The 24,266-nt window shown below is 37.7% G+C and overlaps 1 protein-coding gene across 1 annotated transcript; it reads right to left on the reverse strand.

The window, feature by feature from the left end:
- On the reverse strand, nt 1-24,266 carry LOC5578833. The gene is made up of 3 exons (XM_001657136.2): nt 24,154-24,266; nt 23,706-23,968; nt 1-327 (listed from the first exon to the last, which is right to left on the reverse strand). The coding sequence occupies exons 2-3, from the start codon at nt 23,960-23,962 to the stop codon at nt 81-83; spliced, it is 504 nt and encodes a 167-aa protein (XP_001657186.1). The 5' UTR covers nt 23,963-23,968; nt 24,154-24,266; the 3' UTR covers nt 1-80.

Raw genomic sequence — 24,266 nt, forward strand, 5'->3', positions numbered from 1 at the left:
TTCGATACCTTTGTACAATCGTATATTTCTAGCCTTCTTGCATTAACACGTGATCCGATTCAGAGCAAAACCACCCCACCTTACTTACCGGTAGTCCAGCCCCGTTCGCGTTCCTGCGTCAGAGTGAAATCGTACCGGTTCGGGTTGAGGGCTCCGATAGCGTGACGATTCGTGTCCGGGAAGAATTCCCACTTGTTGTCGATCGAATGCTTCTTGACGAGACCGGCCATGCTGAAGAACAATCCAGACACCAAACCGGCCACGACGCTACGCTTCCAGGCACCGTACACTCCGCCCGAGGCAACGGCACCGACGATGTAGTTCCAGCTGTGAAGGAAAGGGAAGATGAGTGATTAGATATTGAGTGTACCATTGAATAGTTCTTAATAAAATTCTGAAACAAATAATGTTGTTTGTAATATGCACAAAAATTGGTAACATCATCAAGGCGAAGACCTACTAAAACCAGCCCATCTACTGTAAGCGAACAATTCTTGAATGGTGTACAGAGTGCACAAACAATTATCCTTGGCCTCATGGTTAACTGTTCATTCAGCAACTTGAAAGGTGTGAAGTCATGACAATTATGGATAGGAAGATTAGGGACATAATGAACACAAGGGGGCGAAATGTATACCCCCTAGTACTTTGATAATATGTAGGGACAATGGAAATTCACAATTTCGTGGAAGCCGCGAAATTTACAGAATCCCGCGAAATGCCGCAAAATTAGTCAAATTTAAAGAATTCATATGAAAATCACAGTTTTTTGCTTATGAAAATGTTTTATTCATATTGAAATTGAGGTTCCATCAAACATTTAATAATAGTTTAGTTTTAGCTTGGACGTCTTTTTGGCTTGCTATTTTCGTTTTGAAATTTTACTACTGATTGGATATTAAACATATCGTCTTGTTTTGTAAAATAAAAACAATATGAAAAAAATGCAAAATTTACGCACTTATACAGGCTGTTTTTACTAGTAATTTGTATTTTTGAGTAAAATATAGTCAAAAGTATGGGACCGCGACAAAGCCGCGAAATCTTGAATTTATCGCCTTGGTCAAACGCGAAATTTCAAGAATTTTGCTGCGAATTTCCATTGTTCCTAATAATATGCATATTTCAACAAAATTGTGTACGCTATATACAATCTGTATTGTAGCACTTTTTGATGGTATAAAAGTTTATGTTTTGCTTCAATTGTCCTTTGAAAATGGATTCAGTTTTTTTCAATTTCAATTTCATTTAACGTTCAACGCTCCGTCATCGTAATCATCGTCATCATCGAAACTTCAAAAGCAGTTTTTCTGTTCAAATCTAAAAATTATTCGATGAAAATGTGTTCACTGTGTTTCGGTTGAAGTATAGAATACAGTAAACACAGTTTCCTGTAAATTTTCTTGTTTTTGAACGAATAAACTGCTTTTGAAAATTCCGAAATCAATGGCGGATCCTGCCCCTTAAGAGGAGCTTTTTACATATCAGGTACGATTGCCACTCATTAACTGTCACGCTACTGTGACGAAAAACCGTAGACGACGGTGAACCCAAAACAGCGTTACACGGATTTTTCAAAAAATCATAACTCTACAAATATTTGTCCAAATGCTGAAAGTTTTTCACTGACGAAAACATTTTGATCAGACACTTATAGAAAATTAACACGCATGGTCGTAGCAAGGTGAACGGTCCGTAAGGGGCTGAGCAAAGAAGGTCAACCCCAGTAAAAACAGCGTTACAATGGTTCAGAGCTCATATCTCAGCCATCAGGCAAAAATATTACAATTTTATTTCAGCGTTGGAAACATTCAATGCTGCAGGGAAACATATCAAACAGAGTCGTAGCAACACATGATCGTAGGTAGAAAAAAAACAGTAGTAAGGGGCTTCCATTTTTAAATTTCCCGAAATTTGCAAAAATTCATAAACGGAGATGAACCAGCCTAGGGCTGAAAATCTCCTTAATAAAGCTATAATAATAATAATAATAAAAATTCATAACTTTATGATGAACAAACCGATTTTTGATTTTCTTTTACCATTTGAATGCTCAAAATTATGTCTTTCAGGGAAAAATAATATTGCACATAATCGTAGTGCGACAAAACGTTTATGAGGGGTATTCCATTTTTCTTGGTCTCATTTGTGTAGCTCTAAATTCAATGCAATTTTTCTTTTACATAAAACTAATTGTAGGAGCCATGCAAAGCTGTTTGAGTGAGAAAATAAACTACACTAGTATTACACTCAATTTTTTTTATCTAAGAAACTGCTACACGGTGCCCCGACAGACCATTATTATGCAAAACAAATTGTCTATCTAATCTGAACACAGGGCTCGATTCCTGAGGTCATTCTGCACCGCTGAACCAATTAAAAAAAATCCCTAGGAGGAATCTCAAGAAATCTTGATTTGAAGTTTTTGACTAAAATTTTCAATGTAAACCTTATTAACATTTTGAAATGTCACTGAAGAAACCTACAAAAACGCTCAAAAAGTTGGCCAGACTGTTCTCAATTAGTATAAAACTGTTACCGTTGTTATATTTAGAAATTTACAACTGATTTAACTTAAAATTATTTTACATAAAAACTATGAAAATCACAGTTTAAGCCTGATTCGCTGCTGACAAGTAATTTCTCGGCCTGATGCATGGGAAATTTCTGCAAGGAATCGATCAAGAATGCGCTTTTTTCTGATCGCAGTACGCAATGGGGCTCTGCACTGTTTTGATTTTGCATGGAATTGTGACGTTTACTGGCCTTGTTGTTTACTAATTTCATGAAGGAGGGAAAGAGAGAGACAGATTTTCGTGCAGAGCCCCATTGAAAAGAACTGTCAGTTCAAATGGGAGCCGCTGTAGAAAATTTCTGCAAGGAATCGGCGAGAAATTTCTTTAGCGATTCCTTTTCAGTAGCAAATCAGACTTTAAGCTAAGTATGCTGTTTCTTTCAAGAAAAGTAAAGAAATTCCTTGACTGAATGATTCAAGAAATTTCCTACAGGGGGCCCCCTTTGAAATAACATTTCTTTTGAACTGCGTACTGCGATCAGAAAAATGTGATTTTCTGAACTATTTCTGGAAATAAATTTTCCACGCATCGAGATAGGCGATTCCTTTTCTTGTCACTAGCAATCCTACCTTTAACGTGAAATAAATTTTGAATTTAACCAAACTTTTTATTTCAACTCAAATATGTTCACTTGGCTTCTAAAACTACATATTCCCCATTAAACATTTGACAGTTCAACAGCCGACTAAATTGGTTAAAAAATCGGTCGATTGTTGCACCGACGCTTATGGAAGATTAACACAGGGATCAACCGAATATCACCCGATTTAATAGGGTGGGCCGACGCAATCCTACTAAATAGGTGGATAAATCGGTATTTTAAGTTAAATCCAAGCAAGTTGACTCACTAAACATCAGATTTCCTCGCTCACCCGATTTAATCTAGCGATTAGTCAGTTGATCGCTGTGTTAAACTTCCATAAGCGTCGGTGCAACAATCGACAGATTTTTCAACCAATTTAGTCGGCTGTTGAACTGTCAAATGTTCAATGGGGTTGCTTTAGATTTTAATTACAGGTTAAAGCGAAGTATGCACTTCAACAGAAAAATAATCGCCTATCTCGATGCGTGGGAAATTTCTTGCAAGAAATGCTCAAGAAAAGCATTTTTCTTTGATCGCAGTACGCAGTTTAAAAGAAATGTCAATTCAAATGGGACTCACTGTAGAAAATTTCTTGACCATTTCTTTCCGCAGAAATTTTTACTTTTCTTGAGCTGAACAGCATACTTAGCTTAATACACAAATATGGGATTAACATATTTATATTTGAGTAAAATAATTTTTGAGTATAATAAAAAAACTTGTTTTTTTTTTTTGCTTCAAACATGTTTACATAACTACCATAAATGTAAAAAAAACTTAGTGCCATCGCTTTAAATTTTGCTTTATAGACAAACAGGCTCATGAAACAGGATTTTTCTTAGTTTCTTAGGTTACATCAGTTTTGAGAGTTATCAAAAATGTATGTTTCCTGTTTCATATGTTAAATCAACTTCAACAATCAATTTGATGCTGGATTAACCACGTATCATCACTTTGATTTTTTTTAAGGTAAATGTTTAATTAACAGGGCTTTACCTAGTTTCTTGAGTAAATAAATTTTAAATGTAGTCAAAAATGTGTATTACTTCTCAAACATATAACCTTAACTTACAGAAACAATTTAATGTTAAAAAACAAACATATAATTGGTTAGAATTGTGAATACAAATTCAAAGCGATATAAGTTACATACCACCATATAAGTTCATGAATTAGCATTTTGCTTAGTTCCTTGGGTAAATTTCCATTTCTACTCTAACATGCTCTCATAACTTCTATATGTGAATTTATTCCGAAACAGCAACGTGCCATCGCTTCGAATTTTGATTTACAGGCAAACAAGCTCATGAAATCGGGTTTTCGTAGTTTCGTAGGTTAATTAAATTTGAAGTGTTATAAGAGAATTATATTTCTTCTCAAACATGTTCACTAAACTTACATAAACAAATTCAATCCAAAAATAACTACTTGTCATTGCTTTGGATTTGGATTTACACACAAATAGACTTGTGAAATAGGATTTTCAATAGTTTCTTAGTTAAAATAAATTGAGTGTAATAAGAAGTCCCCTTTTTGATTCATACATCTTAACTTGACTTCTGCAGTTAATTTTATGTCGAAAAACACTATGCGTGATTGTTTTGAATTTTGAGCTACAGACGAACAGGTGAAAAAAGGTTTTCTCGCAGTATTTAGGTAAAACACATTATGAGTGTTTTCCAAAATGTAGCAGACTTTGGGGCAAGTGTGCCACCCCTGTTTTTTTATAAAAACTACATATTCGCCGTAATATAAAGGTAATACATATATTGTATTGAATGGAGACAAAAACCAACATATTAGTTTTTCGAATTGAGTATAGAGAGCTACGCATGTTTTAAACCTTGTTATAAAGCACCCCCTTATTACGGTAAACTTAAATTATTTTTCTAAATTATCGATTTGCGTCTGCTTTGTAAGTAATATTATTAGGAAATAAATAAAATTTAATTACAAGTAGAATTACATGCGATGTTCATTCGGTGCCCGTCTTGCCCCATATGAGTGGCACACTTGCCCCATAGTGTCGAAAAATAGGTTATTTTGGATGATATTTAGATTAGGGGCCCAGATAGCCGTAGCGGTAAACGCGCAGCTATTCAGCAAGACCAAGCTGAGGGTCGTGGGTTCGAATCCCACCGGTCGAGGATCTTTTCGGGTTGGAAATTTTCTCGACTTCCCAGGGCATAGAGTATCTTCGTACGTGCCACACGATATACGCATGCAAAAATGGGCATTGGCATAGTAAGCTCTCAGTTAATAACTGTGGAAGTGCTCATAAGAACACTAAGCTGAGAAGCAGGCTTTGTCCCAGTGGGGACGTAACGCCAGAAAGAAGAAGAAGGATGATATTTGAGAAGCTCCAAAACTAATACGTTTTGAAGTTATTTTCTTTTTAAATGGCACAGTGGTTATGAAAAGATGTGAAACTAACACCATGAGGCTAAATTGGTGAATTTTATAAGCTTTAGGCAAAGTTAGAGAACAATTTGCTTAAGGTGGCACACTTGCCCCAAATTCCGCTATATCACTATTCAAATTTATTACCTTGTATTCTACAATCAATTTTATGAAGAAAAAAATACAGATCATCGCTTTGAATTTTTATTTACAGGCAAACTGGACCAAGAAATAGGGCATACCCCTCGAACACCTTATATATCTCTACGACTATGTGCAAAACACTCCAACCTCTTTTTACGACCGTTTTTTTTACCGACGGTTCTTTTTACGACCACTTTTTTACGACCGAAATTCAGATTAACGACCGATTTCATAAATGATCTATATCTTAAAAAGTATTCAAAATAGAGATGTTCAGCAAAATTGTTCAGTAGTTCAAGGGCTAACATATGGTTGCGGAATTCTGCCACTAGGTGGCGCTAGTGAGCATCGACATTTTGTTTTACGGATATGTAGCCCTTGAGTTACTGAACAGCTTCGCCGAAGACGCCATCTTTCTATGTGGTCAGGATCCTGATATCCGCAAAACAAAAAAAAAATCGCGCTCACTCGCGCTGCCTGGTGGAAAAACTTTGTTACTAGAATAATAATAGCCCTTGAACTACTGTCCAACTTCGCCGAACGCGTTATTTTTTCAAGTGGTCAAGATCCTGAGCTATCCGCAAAAACAAAAATTTTATGCTCCCTTGCGCCGCCTGGTAGCAGAATCTCGAATTTCTTGGCCAGAATAATTATAGTCCTCGAACTACTGAACAACTTTGCCGAAAACACCATCTCTCTAAGTGGTCAGGATCCTGAGCTATCCGGAAAACAAAAATTCTATGCTCATTAGCGCCGCCTGGTGGCAAAATCTCGAATCTCTTGGCTAGAATAATGATAGTACATGAGTTACTGAACAACTTTACCGAAGACGCCATCTTTCTAACAGGTCAGGATCCTGAGATATCCGCAAAACAAAAGTTGTATGCACACTTGTACTGCCTGGTGGCGCAATTTCACTTAAGCAGTGTTGCCAGCTACGACAAAATTTTGAACCCTTCATGAAAAACTGGATTACAGTTTAAGAGTATTACTATGTTGCTTAGCATTCTATTTTTCTATTCCGCTCAAGTTTTATGGTTATAGTCTTTTCTTTATTCTTCTTAAACAGTGTTGTCAGCCACATGAACATTTGTGATTCGGCCGACTTTATGGCACGCAATACTTCCTTCAATTTTGGTGAACATTCGGTATTGTTATCTTTAAATTTTTTTAGGTATTTGCATATCACACCCCCATAAAATTGGCTCTTTTGATAACAATCGAACAGTGTTGCCATCTATTACCAAAATATGAAAACTTGAACGGCCATTTTGGAAAGTTCTCAACCCATGCTTTAACTTTGCCGAATATCTCGAATCAGTATTTCGACATCTAGACGTTGCAATTTTCAAAAACATAATTATAACCCTTATTTATTTTACAACCCCCTGATAACGGTCGTTAAAAGAGGTTGGGATGTATTATTTTTCTTTAAGCATTCAAATGGTAAAAATCGGTTAGTTCGTTGTAAAGCTATGATTTTTTGAAAATTTTGGGTATTTTTTAAATGGAAAACCCTTGCTACTGTTATTCCTACCTACAATTATGTTTAGTATTTTTCTATAGTAGGTCTGCCCTAGAAGTGTCAACAAAATCAAAACTTAAATGCATAGCAACACTGTTTTCAAACCAATTATTTATCTTCATTCTAGGTATGTTTTATATGTTTTTTTTTGTCACCATGAATTAATGCATCACATCTTACTAATATCAAAGTTGGAAACTAGCCGAAGGTGACTGAAAAGGAGTGTCGTTTTATAATGCTAATTGCTTAATGTGTGCATTATACCCTTTATCCCCCTACTTACAAAAACTTTTCGGGCAAATGAGTTATTCGGGAAAACGGCCATTCGGGGAAATGACATTTGGGAAGGGAACTAACAGTCGGGGAAAAGTATCACAACCTCAACATCGGATAAGGGATAACTGACTGTAATTGAACAAAAATACTTTACCATAAAAATCAAACATTCTTTTATTTGTCTTCAAAATTCTTACATCCTTTTGAAGGTAAAGCTTATATTAACATATTAACTAAAACAAAAAATCATTTATTTCATTAATTTCATCAATTTCCTAACGTGGGAAACTAGCTGACAAAGCAACACAATTTCATGAATGAAGCACATGTGCGCTCGGGGGAATAGTTTCACGCAGCGCCCGTTATCACAGAAATAAGCTCGTTGAACCGACTGCAGCGCAAAAACGCACGTTTGCCGGCTTAGCGATGGTCAGTTCCTGGTTTTGGAATCGAATAAAAACTATACCCACGGTGAGTCAAGTCGTCAGTGCACTTCTGTACAGTTCCAATTCAATCCAGCCAAGATGAAATTCGCTGCCATTGCCATCATCATCGCCTCAGTTTGCGCCAACTGGGTAATCGGTGCCCCGCAATGCCTGAATTGTCGTAAGTTTAGGGTTTCTTACGAGTTATTCGTATACAAAAACTTATTCTATTGATCTTGCAGAATGTACGAAGCCGTTCGAGGAGTACCAGTTGTGTGGAACTAACTGTCCCAAGACATGCGACAACCCATCGGGAGGAACCTGCGCTACAGTCTGCGTAGCGGGATGCTTCTGTATTGAGGGATACGTCCGAAGCGCCGATGGATCCTGTGTTCTTCCTGAAAATTGCCCATGTGCAACAACTACTCCAGAACCATGCACTACGACCACTCCTCAACCGTGCACTACTACTACTCCGGAGCCAACTACTACTCCATGCACCACTACCACCCCTGCGCCAACAACGACTCCGTGCACAACCACTACTCCTGAACCGTGTACGACTACTACCCCTGAGCCCACTACAACTCCGTGCACCACCACCACCCCTGAGCCTACCACAACTCCGTGCACTACGACTACCCCTGAACCTACCACAACTCCGTGCACTACCACAACTACCACTGAACCTTGCACAACCACAACCACCACTGAACCTTGCACAACCACAACCACCACTGAACCTTGCACAACCACAACCACCACTGAACCTTGCACAACCACAACTACCACTGAGCCTTGCACGACTACGACTACCACTGAGCCTTGCACTACTACTACCACAGATCCTTGTACCACCACGACTCCTTGCTAGAAAATTCTTGGCAAGTAGACTCCACATCCGGTAACCGACAACCTTAACGCGACTCCACAAAAATAATTGGTATCTAATCAATATATCAACAATTGAATAGCACCCTGTTTGTTTTACTGATATTCTTTTAGCCTACAATATCTTCGGTAGATCGTGTCACTGCGATCTATTCCTGCCCTTCTTATCACATCCTATGAACATTGACGGAAGTCGTGATACGCATTCGCCTTTTTCAATCGTATCAGATTATCCAGGATACCGTATTCGTACATAATCTGCCAGTTGATCTCGATCGATTGTATCGGGGGCCGTTCTAAAGACCTTTTATGTGGCGCTCAGTAATATAATCGCACGATAAACCCGCGACTCCGTCCATCAACTTCTCCGCTAGTACTTCTTGCTCACAGATCTTGACAATAATCCAGTGCAGTGTTCGTGTCATGGGATCTAGACCGTATCTAACGAGTTCATTCTCTCCAGCTTTGTTGTTTTTTGTTTTTCTATCTCCTGGAGTTTTTCATCCTTTGCGAGTGCCTCTTGAATTATTTCTGCGTCATCTTCGTTACTGGCTATATCCATCATTAAGGTGATCGTCGTAGTGTTGCCGCCACGTCTCCCGTTTGCTCATGAGAGGGTTTCCATTAATTTCTCTGCGCATTTCGACTAATGGTACTAAACCTTTGCGCTGTTCCATCCCTTCGCAATCTTGCAATCTCGCAGCTGAGGTTTCATTATCCGAACTACCGAGTTCCGTCTGCTTCACGCCTTTTATATCCTGCCTTCCTCGTCCGTTTTAATGCGGTGTTTGTGCCATGAAACATTCTTGTCAATGCTGCATTTTTCTCATTCTTCAAATGTTCACATTCGCCGTCGTACCAGTCGTTTCTTTGACTCCGATTTGCTGAACCATAGCCAAGTAACAATAAGCATGTACAATCGGCTCCAAATCAGCATTAGAAATGCAAATCGGCATTATAATAGCATTACCAACGCAGAGACCCTTCGTAACGCAGGTAGATCTACCGGGGCAGCAGGGACGAAAGTCCAGGGGCTTAACGGACCCCCTCTAGGACCTCTGCGAGTTGGGGTGCGGAGTTCACAGTGGGCTCTGACGAACCTTCTTAAATACCATAAAAATCCGAATGCAACTCTGTCAAAGCGACCGGTGCCGCTTAAAATACTAAAACACCCTAGCCCAAACTAACAGGAGTGCCAACCGGCACATCTGGATTGATGCCAGATACTGGTCGCGATACAAAGGGACTAGGCATGGCACTACGAGTAGGAGTGCTTCGAGCACATTAGGACCAGCGCCAGTACGGCTCCAATTATGTATACTGGCAGCGCACGACTAAGGCTAAGTAACGATATATGTACTGGATAATATGCGTTAAGGCTGACAGCGTCGACAATCTACTCCCGTAGTAAGGTCGGGTGGCACTGGCTTGAAGCGGCGAGTGGGCTAATGGCGCAGACTGGCCAAGTCCCGTAAAACCGTGGCAGGCCTTAGAGTACGTTTCAAATCAGTCGCCTGGTTGTTCCAACTGGGCGAGAGAAGGCCCAGATACCATTACCTGACTTCCGCCGATCCGGCTCTGAACATAGTACCCTATGAAGGACAATGTCAACCCTAGCATGGCCTCCCTGCTTGCATAGATAGCCATGGGATCGCAAAGGCGACTATTCCAACGGAGATGGCCCATCAAAAGAAACAACTATCAGAATGTGAAGGAGCGGCTTCTGGACTCATCAACAACCGACTAAGGTTCCCGCCAAGAAATAAGGCGACCAACATCAACACAAGTGAGAACAGTGTGGACAAAAGCCTTGACACTGTGACGACGGCAAGCAGTGGCCACCCCAGTGCAACATGTGAGGTGATCGATGGTCCAGGACTAATCGAGGTCATGAATCGCAATAAGAAGTACCTCCCGAAAATGCAGGTGTCTGCTGAGCAACTCGATGTTTGTTAAAAGCAAAAGTAATATCAGCAAGGACTTGAAAACAAGTCTGTTGAAACAACACTTGATGAAACGGATGTCAAAATTTCAGAGAGGTATATTTTGGTGTTTTTGAGATATTTTATTTTTTTTTATGGTTTTCTTTTCATTACGCGATCAATATTTTCGTGGAAAATATGTAAGTGTATTTTAAAATAAGCGGAAAATTATATTTTATTATTTCATGAAATTATTATATCTGCTCACAGTACAAGCTGGCTCTGGATTTCATCTCAAATTCGTTGGTACAGTTTTCCGGAAGCTCAAAATTTAAGTAAATCCCGTGATTAAACACATATTTGAGGTTAAACAACCTAAGAGTTCTCAAAATCGAAGGAATCTCCAAATTGATACCTTTGATCTGTACCTTCTGTTTCGAAACATCCAAGGATCAACGCTTTTTCCGCTTTAAAACAAATCTACAAGCTCCGAACAAGAGTTCATGCGCTCTGAAATTTTAGTATTTAGAGATATCGACATGAATATGCTTTAAAATTTGATTTTCCGTGTTAAAAGCATAACATTCACAAAAAAAATTGCTCACCTCGAACCATGATGACAACAATTAACTGACATGGCATACTATATCATTTGAATTATTGAAGAAACACAAATATGTACCCAGTTTTAATCTACACTTTCACCTACATTACTCGATATTAACTCAAGGAACAGCTCTTAAACTGAATTTCATGGCTACTTTGATGGCTTTTTTAAACAGTTTTCTGAAATTTTTTGTTCTACGACTCGTTATTTCTTAAAGTCGATCGTCCGTTCCGATTCCTCATGGAAATTAACTGTATTGGAGTAATATAATCATTGTAAAAAAAATGAAATATCTCAAAAACACCAAAATATACCTCCCTGGAATTTTGACATCCGTTTCATCAAGTATTGCTCTATGTTGCCTGAAAATTTGAGCTAGCGATTTTTTGCGCTTTTGGAGAAATTAAGATTTAAAAATTGCTCTATTTTTCAAGTTTTTTCATAATTTCTTAAGTTTTATGCGCCGTATTATTAAATTTTTTCCACCAGAGCTTGCGTTTGTTATATATTTATCAGCAAAAAATATTATATGCCATGGTTCTTAGGAAAAAGTCAAATTCGGTGAAAAAAATCGTTTTTTCCACTAATTTTCTCTATTTTTGCCAATAACTCGAAAACAGTTGGCTGTGGAATTATGACGTCTTCGAGAGAGTTGTTTATTTTATCATAATGAACAACTTTGAGCGAACACGCCAAGTCTCTAGAACGTCACAGTAAAAAGTTAGATTGTGGCGCCACCGATGCGGACGATTTACGAACTATCCGTTTATGGCAGTAGACGGTCCTCGTTGTTACAAAAAACTTTGCCGAAGACACCAAATACCGGAAACGCTGCGTCACCGAGTTATTAATTTTGTCCCGCCAGATTGCGTCCCTGGCCCATAGTGCACTGTCACATAATTGCCTCACTTTTGCTGTCGTCACTTTTGTTTTTGAAACTAGCACTTCTATATCCGATTATCATGTATAAACTTTCGTTATCACTTTCCACTATCACAGCTAAAAGTTTCACCAATATTACATCACGCCACTTTCATACCAATTTTTTTATTACCAATAATTAAAGGATGTTAATTTTTTTACTATTTAATTGAACTACGAATTATCACAACGACCGTAACAATAAAAAATACTTCGATCACTTCTATTGCACTCGCTGTTATTATGAACACTGTCATTGTAAAAGTGTAAAGAACTAGGCAATAGTGTTTTTGTTTAAAGAAATAAGTGCAAAATTCATTCTGTTATTATTATGTCTGTGGTATTAACGTAACCCTCACAATCACTTCAAATGCAATTTCAACAGTTTATCATCACTATGCAATTCATCAAGTATCATTATCACCCTCACAATCATAAATTTTATAATGACGAATGTTACACAGAAACTCACCGAATACTCACTTTTAAGTCACATAACAAAAAGTTGGATCATGCGTTAGCTTCGAAACCTATCCACCATTACCGATTAGTACAAAGGATGCTACAATTCATCTAACAAATTGCAACAACATGTTGTGGTGCATAAGTAACTACTGAGCCCTGGCGGTCCCTCCATTAGAAGAGTACCTGATAATATGCAGAAACATATTAACAGATCCTCAGCCTGCAAGCAGCCGTTTCATGATAAATCATGATCCGTTAGAGGTGTGCCAAAGTATTGGGAAGGTGATATTTTATACAGACGGATATTATTTTATGGTGCACCTTCACTTTGGCACCGTCAATCCCCATGATCCAGGCCAGGGATAGTCTCTTTGGATTTTAAAGAACAATCTGATCAAGCCGAAATTGTTCCATTTCTTGAAGATATTAATGAAACTGATACTTATGAAGATGAATTCGAAGATAGCTTATTCAATATTCCCACTGACATACATGTGACCGTGCTCCCTTCGCGACAAACTTCAAATCCACCTTGGTCACAGGTGTTGAGGCGTAGCGGACGTGACGAATCGTTCAAGTGACATTCAAATAAGCGATGATGATGCTCCAGAACGTATCCAGGGTCCTGAATTCAGCGGTGTTGCTACCAACAAGATTCATCAGGGCGTGCCACATGAACCAAAAACGTTTGAATAAGCTATATCATCCCCAAATGCATGCGGACAAATGGAGACGAGCCATGGGCGACGAGTTTTGTTCGATTCAAACAAATGAAACGTGGACACTGGTGGATCTGCCCCCCGGCCGAAGAACTGTTGGCTGTAGATGGGTATTTAAACTCAAGCAAGGAGCGGACGGTCAGATTGCTCGATTCAAAGCACGGCTAGTTGCTCAAGGACTTAGTCAACAATATGGTAGCGATTATGATGAAGTATTTGCACATGTTGTACGGCAGACCACATTCCGAGCTTTGATGGCTGTAGCAGCGAAAAAGATGATAACCGTGAAGCAGTATGACATTAAAACCGCCTTCCTCAACGGTGATCTTCAGGAGGAGATATACTTCTTCTAGCACTAGACCGAATAGCGCCTTCCGCTTTTCTACTAGCGCTGCCTTTCCTGTACGTTAAACCTAATATCGGAAGTAGTGCGCTTTATAGATCATATTTCGCGGAACATTACTAAAGGATCTATCTAACATTGAGAGGCTCTCTTTGTTTACTTTCTTTTTCATTAATAACTGAGTCACATTAACCTTTTCTGTTGCGTTTTTTGTATGAAACGCTAGTCAAGGAAATTGACTTTCGATCTATAGTGAAAAACTTCCCAAAATCTTTAGTATTCCACTGTTATAATCGAAAGAGAACAAGAGAGGAGAGAATCTCTCATTTGTACATAGGTCCTTTAGTAATGTTCCGCGAGATATGATGTTCTATACAGCGCACTACTTCCGACATTAGGTTCAACGTACAGGGAAAGCAGCGCTAGTAAAAAAGCGGAAGGCGCTGTTCGGTTTAGTGCTAGAAGGGGTATATATATGCGTCAGCCGCCAGGGGGGGGGGACGCCATTTGGCATAAAGCCGTTTGGCATAAAATATTCTGCTAACATTCTCATATGTGATTTTCCTTCTTTGACTCCTATGACTAGGCTGTTCTTTCTCATTACGTTGTTAAACTAGTGATTTGCAATGTAACTACTAGCATTTTCATTAACAATTTTGCATTCTTTTCTACGTTGGCATTATAACTACTAACATTTTCATCGACGATTTTCCCTTCTTTTGATCACCAGATCTTCTTTTAAGTAGCACTATTTAAATTTCTAATTTCTTTTCTTTTATGCCAAACGTCCATTATGTCAAATGACCATGGACAATGGAGGTGGAAAAAGATGAAGCCGGAGATTATTGTTTAAGCCAACAATATATTGAAGAGATTGTGAAAAGTACTGGTCTACAAGAAGCAAAGCCATCTAGCATTCCGTTGGACCCTTGTTATATTAAAAGAGAAGAAGACAATAAGGATTTACCAGACAATATCGAATACCAGAAGCTAATATGAAAATTACTATACGAGGCTGTTAATACGAGAACAGACATATCGACTGCTGTTTCATTACTAAGCAGAAAAACAAGCAAACCATCACAAACAGATGAACAGAACTGAAACGAGTAGTGTGTTACCTCAACGGAACTTTCAAGCTACGTTTGAGTAAAAATGGTGCGGCAAACGGTATTATTGGATATTCAGACGCAGATTGGGCGGAGAACAGGCAAGATCGTAAGTCCAATAGCGGTTTCATTTTCAAGATTAATGGTGGTACCGCAAGCTGGACATGCCGTAAACAAACATGTGTTTCGTTATCGACTGCTGAGGCTAAGTTCATCGCACTTTCAGAGGCAGTTCAAGAAGCAATCTGGTCGAAGCTATTATTGAAGGATTTGAATGATGAACAGGAAGTTACTATTTTTGAAAATAATCAGAGTTGCTTGAAAATGTTGATCAGCAAAAATTTAGCAATAGAACAAAACACGTAGCAACAAGATTACATTTTATACGAGATCAAATTCAGAAAACTGAGATAAGCTGCATCTTTGGTCCAACTGAACTTATGGTTGCAGACTTATTAACAAAACCGTTGGCCAAACTGCGTATGAAGAAGTTAACTGAGATGGTCGGACTGACCGCTCCCGTCTTGGAGGAGTGCTGGAGATAAGACGGAAACGATCATAGCAGCCTAAGAAGATGTCACCAAGAAGAAGAAACAAATATCTTTAGTTCATTCTGTTACCGATAATCATTGAACACATACGTTTATAACCTAAGTCCCACTGGGCCGTATGAATAAAATGTAGTAAAGTTGAGTTTACTACATTCTCGGTAGTAAACGCTATATGTGGAACATGTTTGTGTCATTTTCCTTTCTACACCTTTCGAACATACTACAAACAACGCATTGCTATGAATAAAGGTAGCATTTACTACAAAGCTACTGGTAGTTAGCATCAGAGGTTGCTACACATGCTTTGAGATTGCGGAATTGAATGGAATAATTTACTTTTGAGTGAAAATCTTAGGAAAACGATATGAGTTTTGATATTTCGGAAGGTATTTTGAGTTTTGTTTAGGAATTCTGAGGTTACGAAAACATTCACCCCGCCAATTCTGAGATTCCGGTAAGATTACCGGCAGTAGCAATTTGTAATATCCATGTGAATTCTGGCATTACGATAATTATATTATTTTCTAGGAATTTTAGGATGTCGGTAGGAATTCAGATATTTATAATGTAATTCTGAATTTTACGTGTAATTTCTGACATCTCAGATTTCCTTTGGAATTCCGGAATTACTGTAGAAACTTTGGGATTCCGATAGGGATGTCGGATTTTTTATAATAATTCTGGAAGTTTGAATACCATTCTAGGTATTATTGCGGAAATATTAGAAATCTCGTAAAAACTCTAGAATTGGGGTGGTAGTGGGATTCCGGATATTAATCTCTTGCAATTCTGTGGATATCTTTGAGACGGTATTTCTGTAAGAATCTATGAGATTGCGATAGGATTCCTGCGAATTATTGCGTGAATATTTGTAATTCTGAAAATCAATCTTTGTAATTATTGTAAAAACCTTTAAGATTCCGTTGATCTCCAGTTCCGTTGGAATTTCAAAGCAAAGCTTTAATATAAACCTTTTGAATGTCGGTAAATATTTTATAGATTTCAATGGGATTTTTTGTGAAATCGATAAGAATTTTAATAATTTCAAAGGGAACCCTGGTGTTTTAGGGGAGACCCTCATTGAATTCTAACGACTACCAATGGAATCACTACAATTCCCATAAAAATCTCTACATTCTAAGTTCTAAAAATTCCAAGGATATTATCAGAAACCCCACAAAAATGTTAAGAAAACACAGGGAGCATCAAAATTCTACCGCAATTTCACCAAAATCTCAATACTGGTTCTAGAAAATATGTGGTTCCTAATTTGATAGCTGTAGTCTCAAGATCTCTTCATGGATGTTAACGATCAACGCTCCGTCATCGTAATCATCGTGATCGTCGAAACTTGAAAAGCAGTTTTTCTGTTCAAAACTGAAAATTATTCAATGAAAATGTGTTCACTGTGTTTCGGTAGAGGAACAGAATATAGTGAACACATTTTCCTGTAAATTTTCTTGATTCTGAAAGGAAAAACTGCTTTTGAAAATTCCGAAATCAATGACGGATCCTGCCCCCTTAAGCTAATATTAAAAAAAAAATTATCAATCACTGGCGTTGGCGAAGACCGAAAACCACTCAGAAAATTCTTTGATGTACCATCATCATAAAATCATAGACTAAAGAGAATACCAGACTAATCGCAACATTACACTACAAATCTTGTCAAATTACAGCACCTTCATGATTTTGTGCAAATTGTCGAGTAATCGATTAGATTCCATGCATTTCCTTCATATGCATGATTGTATTAATTTTAAGCGTCAAGGCCCAAACGCAATGATAGCGGAACGGCAACGGAATGCGGAACCGGTTCGCCAGCATGAACTACAACATGCTTGTCGACTTGGTGTTGATTCACTTTCATTCGTTGATGGGTCAGTCGAGATAGTGTGATTCATGCTGGCGAACCGGTTCCGCATTCCGTTGCCGTTCCGCTATCATTGCGTTTGAGCCTTCACTCTGGATAGATTGTTCTTTAAGGCCCAAACGCAATGATAGCGGAACGGCAACGGAATGCGGAACCGGTTCGCCAGCATGAATCACATCATCTCGACTGAGCTGTCAACGAATGAAAGTGAACCAATACTGAGTCGACTAGCATGTTATAGTTCATCCTGGCGGACCGGTTCCGCTTTCCGTTGCCGTTCCGCTTTCATTGCGTTTGGGCCTTTACGTGCAGAATCATTCTGCACTCTGAATGGAAATTTCTTAACGTGCACCTTCAGTCACTGCTCATGTTCGAAAGTAGTAAGTACTACATGTTCGAAAAGTTTTTTATTCATACCAAAAGTGTAGTAAACTTTGTGGATTTTGTTTTTGAGTAGATGCTACATGTAGTAAAGTTCAACGTTTTTTATTCATATCACCCACACACTTAGAAAATATCACCGACTCCGGTAATTTTTTTACCGAAATATAAACCGCTGACCGCTCGGTAATGCTTTCGGTAAAGTTAAGAATTACTGAACAATCTGTAATTTCAATCGATACACAGCTGTCAAAAAATTACAGTATGTTCGTTAACTATTACCGAACAAAATGTTAAATAAATTACCGAACGCATTGTTCGTAACAGCAGGCATAATCGGATCACCGAAAAAATAAAAACAATGAAGTCTATATTGAAATCAAATGCAACAAATCGATTTATTTCACTAATTCTGTTGCTTTGTGTAAATGGAGGCAGGAAATTAAACATCACCAGCAGGCTCAGGTGGGACATTGAACGCCAATTTTGGCTGTTCACCCCTTATGAAGAAAACCACCACCGTTTCCGTCATGGGTGGTCATGCTCGTTAATGCGATGCTGCAATCCGGAACGTACATTTTGAGTTGTATACTACAAAGAAAACATGTTATACCATCATAAAAATAAGTCTTACGGTAGAAACCCTCAGGTCATACTTACAGAAAAGACGTACTAGTCACTCATCCCGTTGCTGTAGTTTTTGGAAAAACAGATGCAATATGGTCTTGATGATTAGCACTTAGAAACAAATATGGCGGCCTCAGAAATTTCAGATTCGTTCGGTAAAGCATTGAGCACTATAAACTGAAGTACGGTAAAAAATTACAGTCTTCGGCGAATCAAAACGATTTACAGTTTTTTCGGTAAAAAACGACGGTATCGGTAAAAGCGCAGTAGTATTGTTTTGATTTTTTTTATTTCTTCAAGGTTGTTCGGTAAATCTCGTTGGTAATACCGAAACCTCAGTTAAATATTTATTTACAGTACGTTTCCGGTAAGAAAATTTACCGAACAACGAGAAAACATCTAAGTGTGCAGTGTCTCATTGATAGCCAATACTTTAACTTGTCACATAGGTGGGTCGTTTTGAAAATTTATGTTTTCAACCCTTTCGGTCCAACTACTTTGATCAAATTAATTAACTCATTACGCGTGGTAAACTGCCGTGAATCGCAAGCAAATGCCCCGGGCCCCCCGATGAAGGCCCCCCCCCGAGGAATGAAAATTAAAAACATAACACATTTTGAAATACCTTACACAATTTTCCCATTAGACAATTGTAAATATAATTTTAACGTCAGCTTTACAATATTTGAGTTATTATTTGTTCTTTGTCTAATCTCACGGTATGGTTTGGTCAATTATTATCCTTCAATATATTACAAAAAAAAATCATGAATGATCAACCATAGAGTTAATCTGGCTCCTATCAGAACTTTAGAATTTAAACATATTTGCCATTCTATCATAAACTTGAAGCGTAAGGAAAATTCTTTTGTGACGCGGTAGTCATTATTTTCAAATATTGCAATTTTAGAGATAACTTTCCGTTCTACGGTTGAACAGAAAGCTACCGCAGCCATCACATTACTGATTTTCACAAAGCATCATCGATCGGCTGCGATGATACCTTGGAAACCACGCTAATGACTGTTGTTTTCTACCGCGTTTCAAAGCTTGGGTCTCTACAAGCATACTTTGATTAGATGGTTTCGTTCAATGATACAATGATTTTCAAGCCTGCGGTAGAACTTCGACAGCTGCGGTAGAACTTGGCGGCTACCGCAGAACGGACAATTTTCAAAAGAATCGTAATACTTTTCTATTTTGTATTCCGTAGCTGATGGAGTTTTCTTTGAAATCAGTAAAGACTTGAAGTAAAATTTGAATATAATTGATAGAATATACAGTGAGAATAAAGTACATGAAGACCGATTTTCATATAAAAATGATCATGTTTAGGGAACTGTATAACAGGTTCTAACAGTAGAAGCATTAACCTAAGAATGCTAATGTCGCTGCTGTTCGTGTTACCAACATCTAGTTTGCCACGAACTGACAGCCTGAGTACCGGGCATCAAAGTGTCAAATTAACTATAAAAACATAAACAACGACAAGGCATTGAACAAACAATGAAAAACCATAATTAAAGGTAAGAATAATTAAAATCAGTTTTGTGACAACAGCGCTACTAGCGTTCTACTACTTATATTTCTATTGTTCTAACGGGCCGATTGACCTGAAAATTGAACTATATCACATAAATAACTTGAAATTTGATTTAGTTACTGGAAATTTGTCAAGAGAAGGAAGAAGTTAGTTGAAGCAGTAAGTAGTAGTAGTTCAAGAAATTGCAAGCTTTCAAAAACTACTATTTTGAGAAAAGTGACAAAATTTTCAAATTGAAATATTTTTGAAATGTGAACGTTTATCATAAAGCATAATTTCTATTTTCAAAATACCTAAGCATCAAAATTTTGACATTTTTGTCAAAATGGGCGGAGTTTAAGAACTTAGACACTTTTGCTTAGAATTTGATGATTTATTTCCAACATGCAGTTCAAATTTCAGGTCAATTGGCGTCGTGTACTTTATTTTTGCTAGTACAGTAAATACTTCCTTTTTTATTATTTTCAGAGGGTGCGGTGTTGACAATCGTCAACGAGAAGGTACAGAAAGGAAACGTTTCCGAGAATTTAATCAGTTTATTGGAACAGGATTAAAATCTTCCTGCGAATGGCAATACATTGTTTTAGTAGAGTAATAATTAAATGAATCAGAATTTGACTTACGTTTAGTATTCCTTATTTTCTTCTTTTCGTCTCTGGTTTTCTTGGCGGAGTTTTCGCGCGATCCTTTCCTCTGTAATGTACGTTGTTCAGATGAAGATCTCTCCCAAGTACATACATCTTGTTATTACAAACTAACCTGTATACCATGACCCCACAGTTATGGATCAAATAGTGTGGAGTCCAACCTATAAAATTCAATAAAACGTCATGGAAAACGTAAAATTGTAATTTAAAAGCACGAATCGAATCGTTTCAAATTGGAACTTCGGTTAGTAAACTGCTTTGAGTGTAATATTTACATAGGATTTCATAAAAATTAAAAATTGTATCGGTTCCTGAAAACCATATTATGGATCAATTTTCATATTATGGATCAAATTGTGACATATTACGGATCAGTGCGCAAAATCAAGAGATTTTCAACTCAATGCATCTGTATTGCATGGTATAGCGAAAGTTAACAATGTGTCATATATTATTGCAAAAAATAGCAGTGTTAGAGCTGGAAACAAGGATAAAATGCCCTTTTTATTGTTATACTGCATTGTAGTAACTGAGACATGAACTGTTTGCGCTCCACACCAAGTTTTCCACCCTTTTTTGTCTGCTAAAAAATGAAATTTACAAACCTTGATGTTTTATCAGTTTTATCCTCAGTGCTATTGTCTGAAAATGTCGAATTCAATGCATAAAAAAGCAGAAATCTACATTATTTGGAAGTGATCCATAACCATGGTAAACAATCATTTTCTGGTCCATATTATGGATCACTAGTTAGAAGTGCTAATATTCGGTATTTAGAATAAAAATGCAAGTAAAATGTTTTCCAAATATGAATTCATACTAAATCGAAGCGAACGAGCATAAAACATGCTATAACATTTGAATTTTACCACCTGTGGGAGCTTATGAATGCTGACGGTACTTCTTACAGAAAACGACCATATAATGATAGCTGTTTGGTACCAATCAAACATTTGTCAAATACACCGTTATTTAGCGGTTGAATGTTGTGCTTAACATTACAAATGGTAGGAGACAAATAGTATAACATGGGAAAAATATGTTTTACGTCAACGTTAATGTTTTGAGCGAGTTATCCGATGTTGAACGCCAAAGTGATCCGTCACTGTGGGTGATCCGTAACTGTGTGGGCATGGTACGTGAAGTTAATCCTGAATGCGTTACCCTCGATAAAGGTTATCCAAATAATGATAAAGATTGGTTTGCTACTAAGAACGTTATGTAGTGAATATGGTGACAAATTTCAAACAATTTGTTTGCCTTACCAGTATATATATAATAAGAGGAGATTTACTGGTATTTAAAGATCTACACACACATAAGGGTGAAATTTTATATCCTAATTTAGCTGACAGACCCTTGAAATAATTTGAAATTTGTTATAAGGTATAATTAAATGATTCTGAACAATCTGTACCACTTTAGCCGTAATCTGAATAATATTAGGTTCGAATTCATGAGAGTTGGTAAATTTCACTTAGGCGAACTATTGGATATTGATCACTAGCAGAATTCAATTCTTGCAATTCATTCTCGTTCGATCTTGTTGTGACGTTGAAGCAAACATGACCAATCGACCCGTCCTAGAGTTGTAGGCCACATCTTGACAGTTAATCGATATTATCGTAGATTATCGTTTGTACATCGACGCGCCTACCGAGGGGTCGTAACAGTGCGGTAACTAGAGAAAAACTGGAAACTTGTACCAAATAGAATCAAAGGGAGCTTTGGAGAAAATGGCTTTGAAGACTTTTAGCAATTTTTCACTCCATACAAATTATATATAAGCCAAAAAACGAGCCAAGCTCTCACGAATTATTATATCTATCTCTTTGTACGCAAAAATTACCTCAAAACATTATTGGAAAGCTTCAAAACAGTCAAATGTTTCAATGTATTTCACAAACGAGCTCACAAACGAAAATATCAAGCATACTGCTTTGAATTTGGGCTCTCGTTCAAAACTCAAATTCAATATGTTAGTTTGTGGAATCCTAAAACGTGCTGAATTTTGTATAAAGGGGCCCCCTGTATAAGATCTGACCCGGGCCCCCTGAAGCCCAAATCCGGCACTGATCAGTCCCATCTGCATTTTCGTCAAAATTGAGTTGAGTTCAGTTTTCAGCATATCTTTGAATGCTCTTTCAGCTGAACTAATAAAATAATATAATTTGTTAGGAAAAATTAGGAAAAAAACAGCAAGTCAAATTGTCCCATAAAAAAAAGTAACCGCATATCTGTCCCACTATAGATTTTTGCACCGTGTAACACAAAAATGAATCGCGTTTCGATCATCTTCATATTTTTCTCGAAAAGATATTGTAGTGGAAAGCAAATTGTGAAAGTTTCATTAAGATTAAATCATGTTCCAATCCTCTAGAATTTTTTGAATATTCGTATGGAAAACGAGTTTGGAAACTTCACATCTCATTTTCTCAATGCCTACTTTTTACAGATGGGACTGACTTGCGATTCACGGCAGTAAAAATTAACAAATTATGGGTGAAATTATGAAAAAAATCCACGTGCTCGGCAGGGATTTGAACCCAGGACTCTTTTATGCTAGACGAGCTTTGACTTTGATCAGAAGATATTTCTTAACGAACAAAGACGCGTAAAAAAATGTTTTAAAAATGTTGCAAATGCGCTATTTTTTCGAAATAAATTAAAAAATAATGTTTGTTTTTAATAGTTACCTAATTGTTTGTTTACCAAAAGTATTATTATTGCAACACTTAATTGACTCTTGAATTGATCCGATGAGTGTGGAATCATATTCAAGTAACTGCTGTATCCATCTGATTCTGTTTGTCTTAACTTTGTCAAAAATCAATGGAGCTCAGGAGTTACCATTGGAAAGAGAGTGTTAAAAAATACCTTCAGAAGGTATGAGGAAAATTTGACTTCTCAGTCAATCAGTCATTACTTCTGAAATTTAGTGTTGGTAATTTTTCACAAATTTTTGTCAGAAATTGCTGCCGGAACTCATCCAGAGGATCGTCCAGCAAATCTAATAGGGATAGATCCTTTTGCCGGAAATTGTTCCAAAGCTGAGCAATCGCGATCTAATCAAGATACCGTATTGTAGAACCTAATTTGAGACAGCTCTTTGATGTGTAATGACATTAATTGGTTCACTAAATCATTATAATCTGCATTAATAGTTAAGCTACTTACGTGTCGTCCTTTCCTCGCAGCTTGGTGGCCGCGTAGGTTCCGACAGTGAACGCCGAAGCCATTCCCATGAACGGACCGGTAAAGTAAACGTATCGGGCAAGCGACGGAACGACTCCCTTTGGCTTGGAAATCATCAGCACTTCGATCGAGGACCAACCGAGACCGGCAGCCAGGGCGTACTTGTTGGTGGCCACCATCTTCTCGAACAAGTTCGAGCCCTCCGGGCTGTCGTAGTAGTTCGCCTTTATCAGACTCATCCTTGCCTAAAACGATCAGATCCGATGGTTAGAGAAGGTACACAGCTTTCGCAAAACGGAATGTGTTAGTTTGGAAGCATTTGTTCTCCGTATTGGTACATTGTGCCATTGATCGGTAGTTGTTAGATACAAATCTATCTTAAAATGGAAATTATCGAATGAAATATAGAAGGAAATTGAGAAAAACTCACCTGAAATAATGGAAAAAGGCAATTTTACGTAACTATGCTGAGATGTTGTTGCCGAATGCGAGGTTTGACAGTTCTGCTTCAGCGGCTGATTTTGGTGATTTTGACTGCACAGT

Source organism: Aedes aegypti, chromosome 2, assembly GCF_002204515.2.
Source record: "Aedes aegypti strain LVP_AGWG chromosome 2, AaegL5.0 Primary Assembly, whole genome shotgun sequence".
Taxonomy (NCBI): domain Eukaryota; kingdom Metazoa; phylum Arthropoda; class Insecta; order Diptera; family Culicidae; genus Aedes; species Aedes aegypti.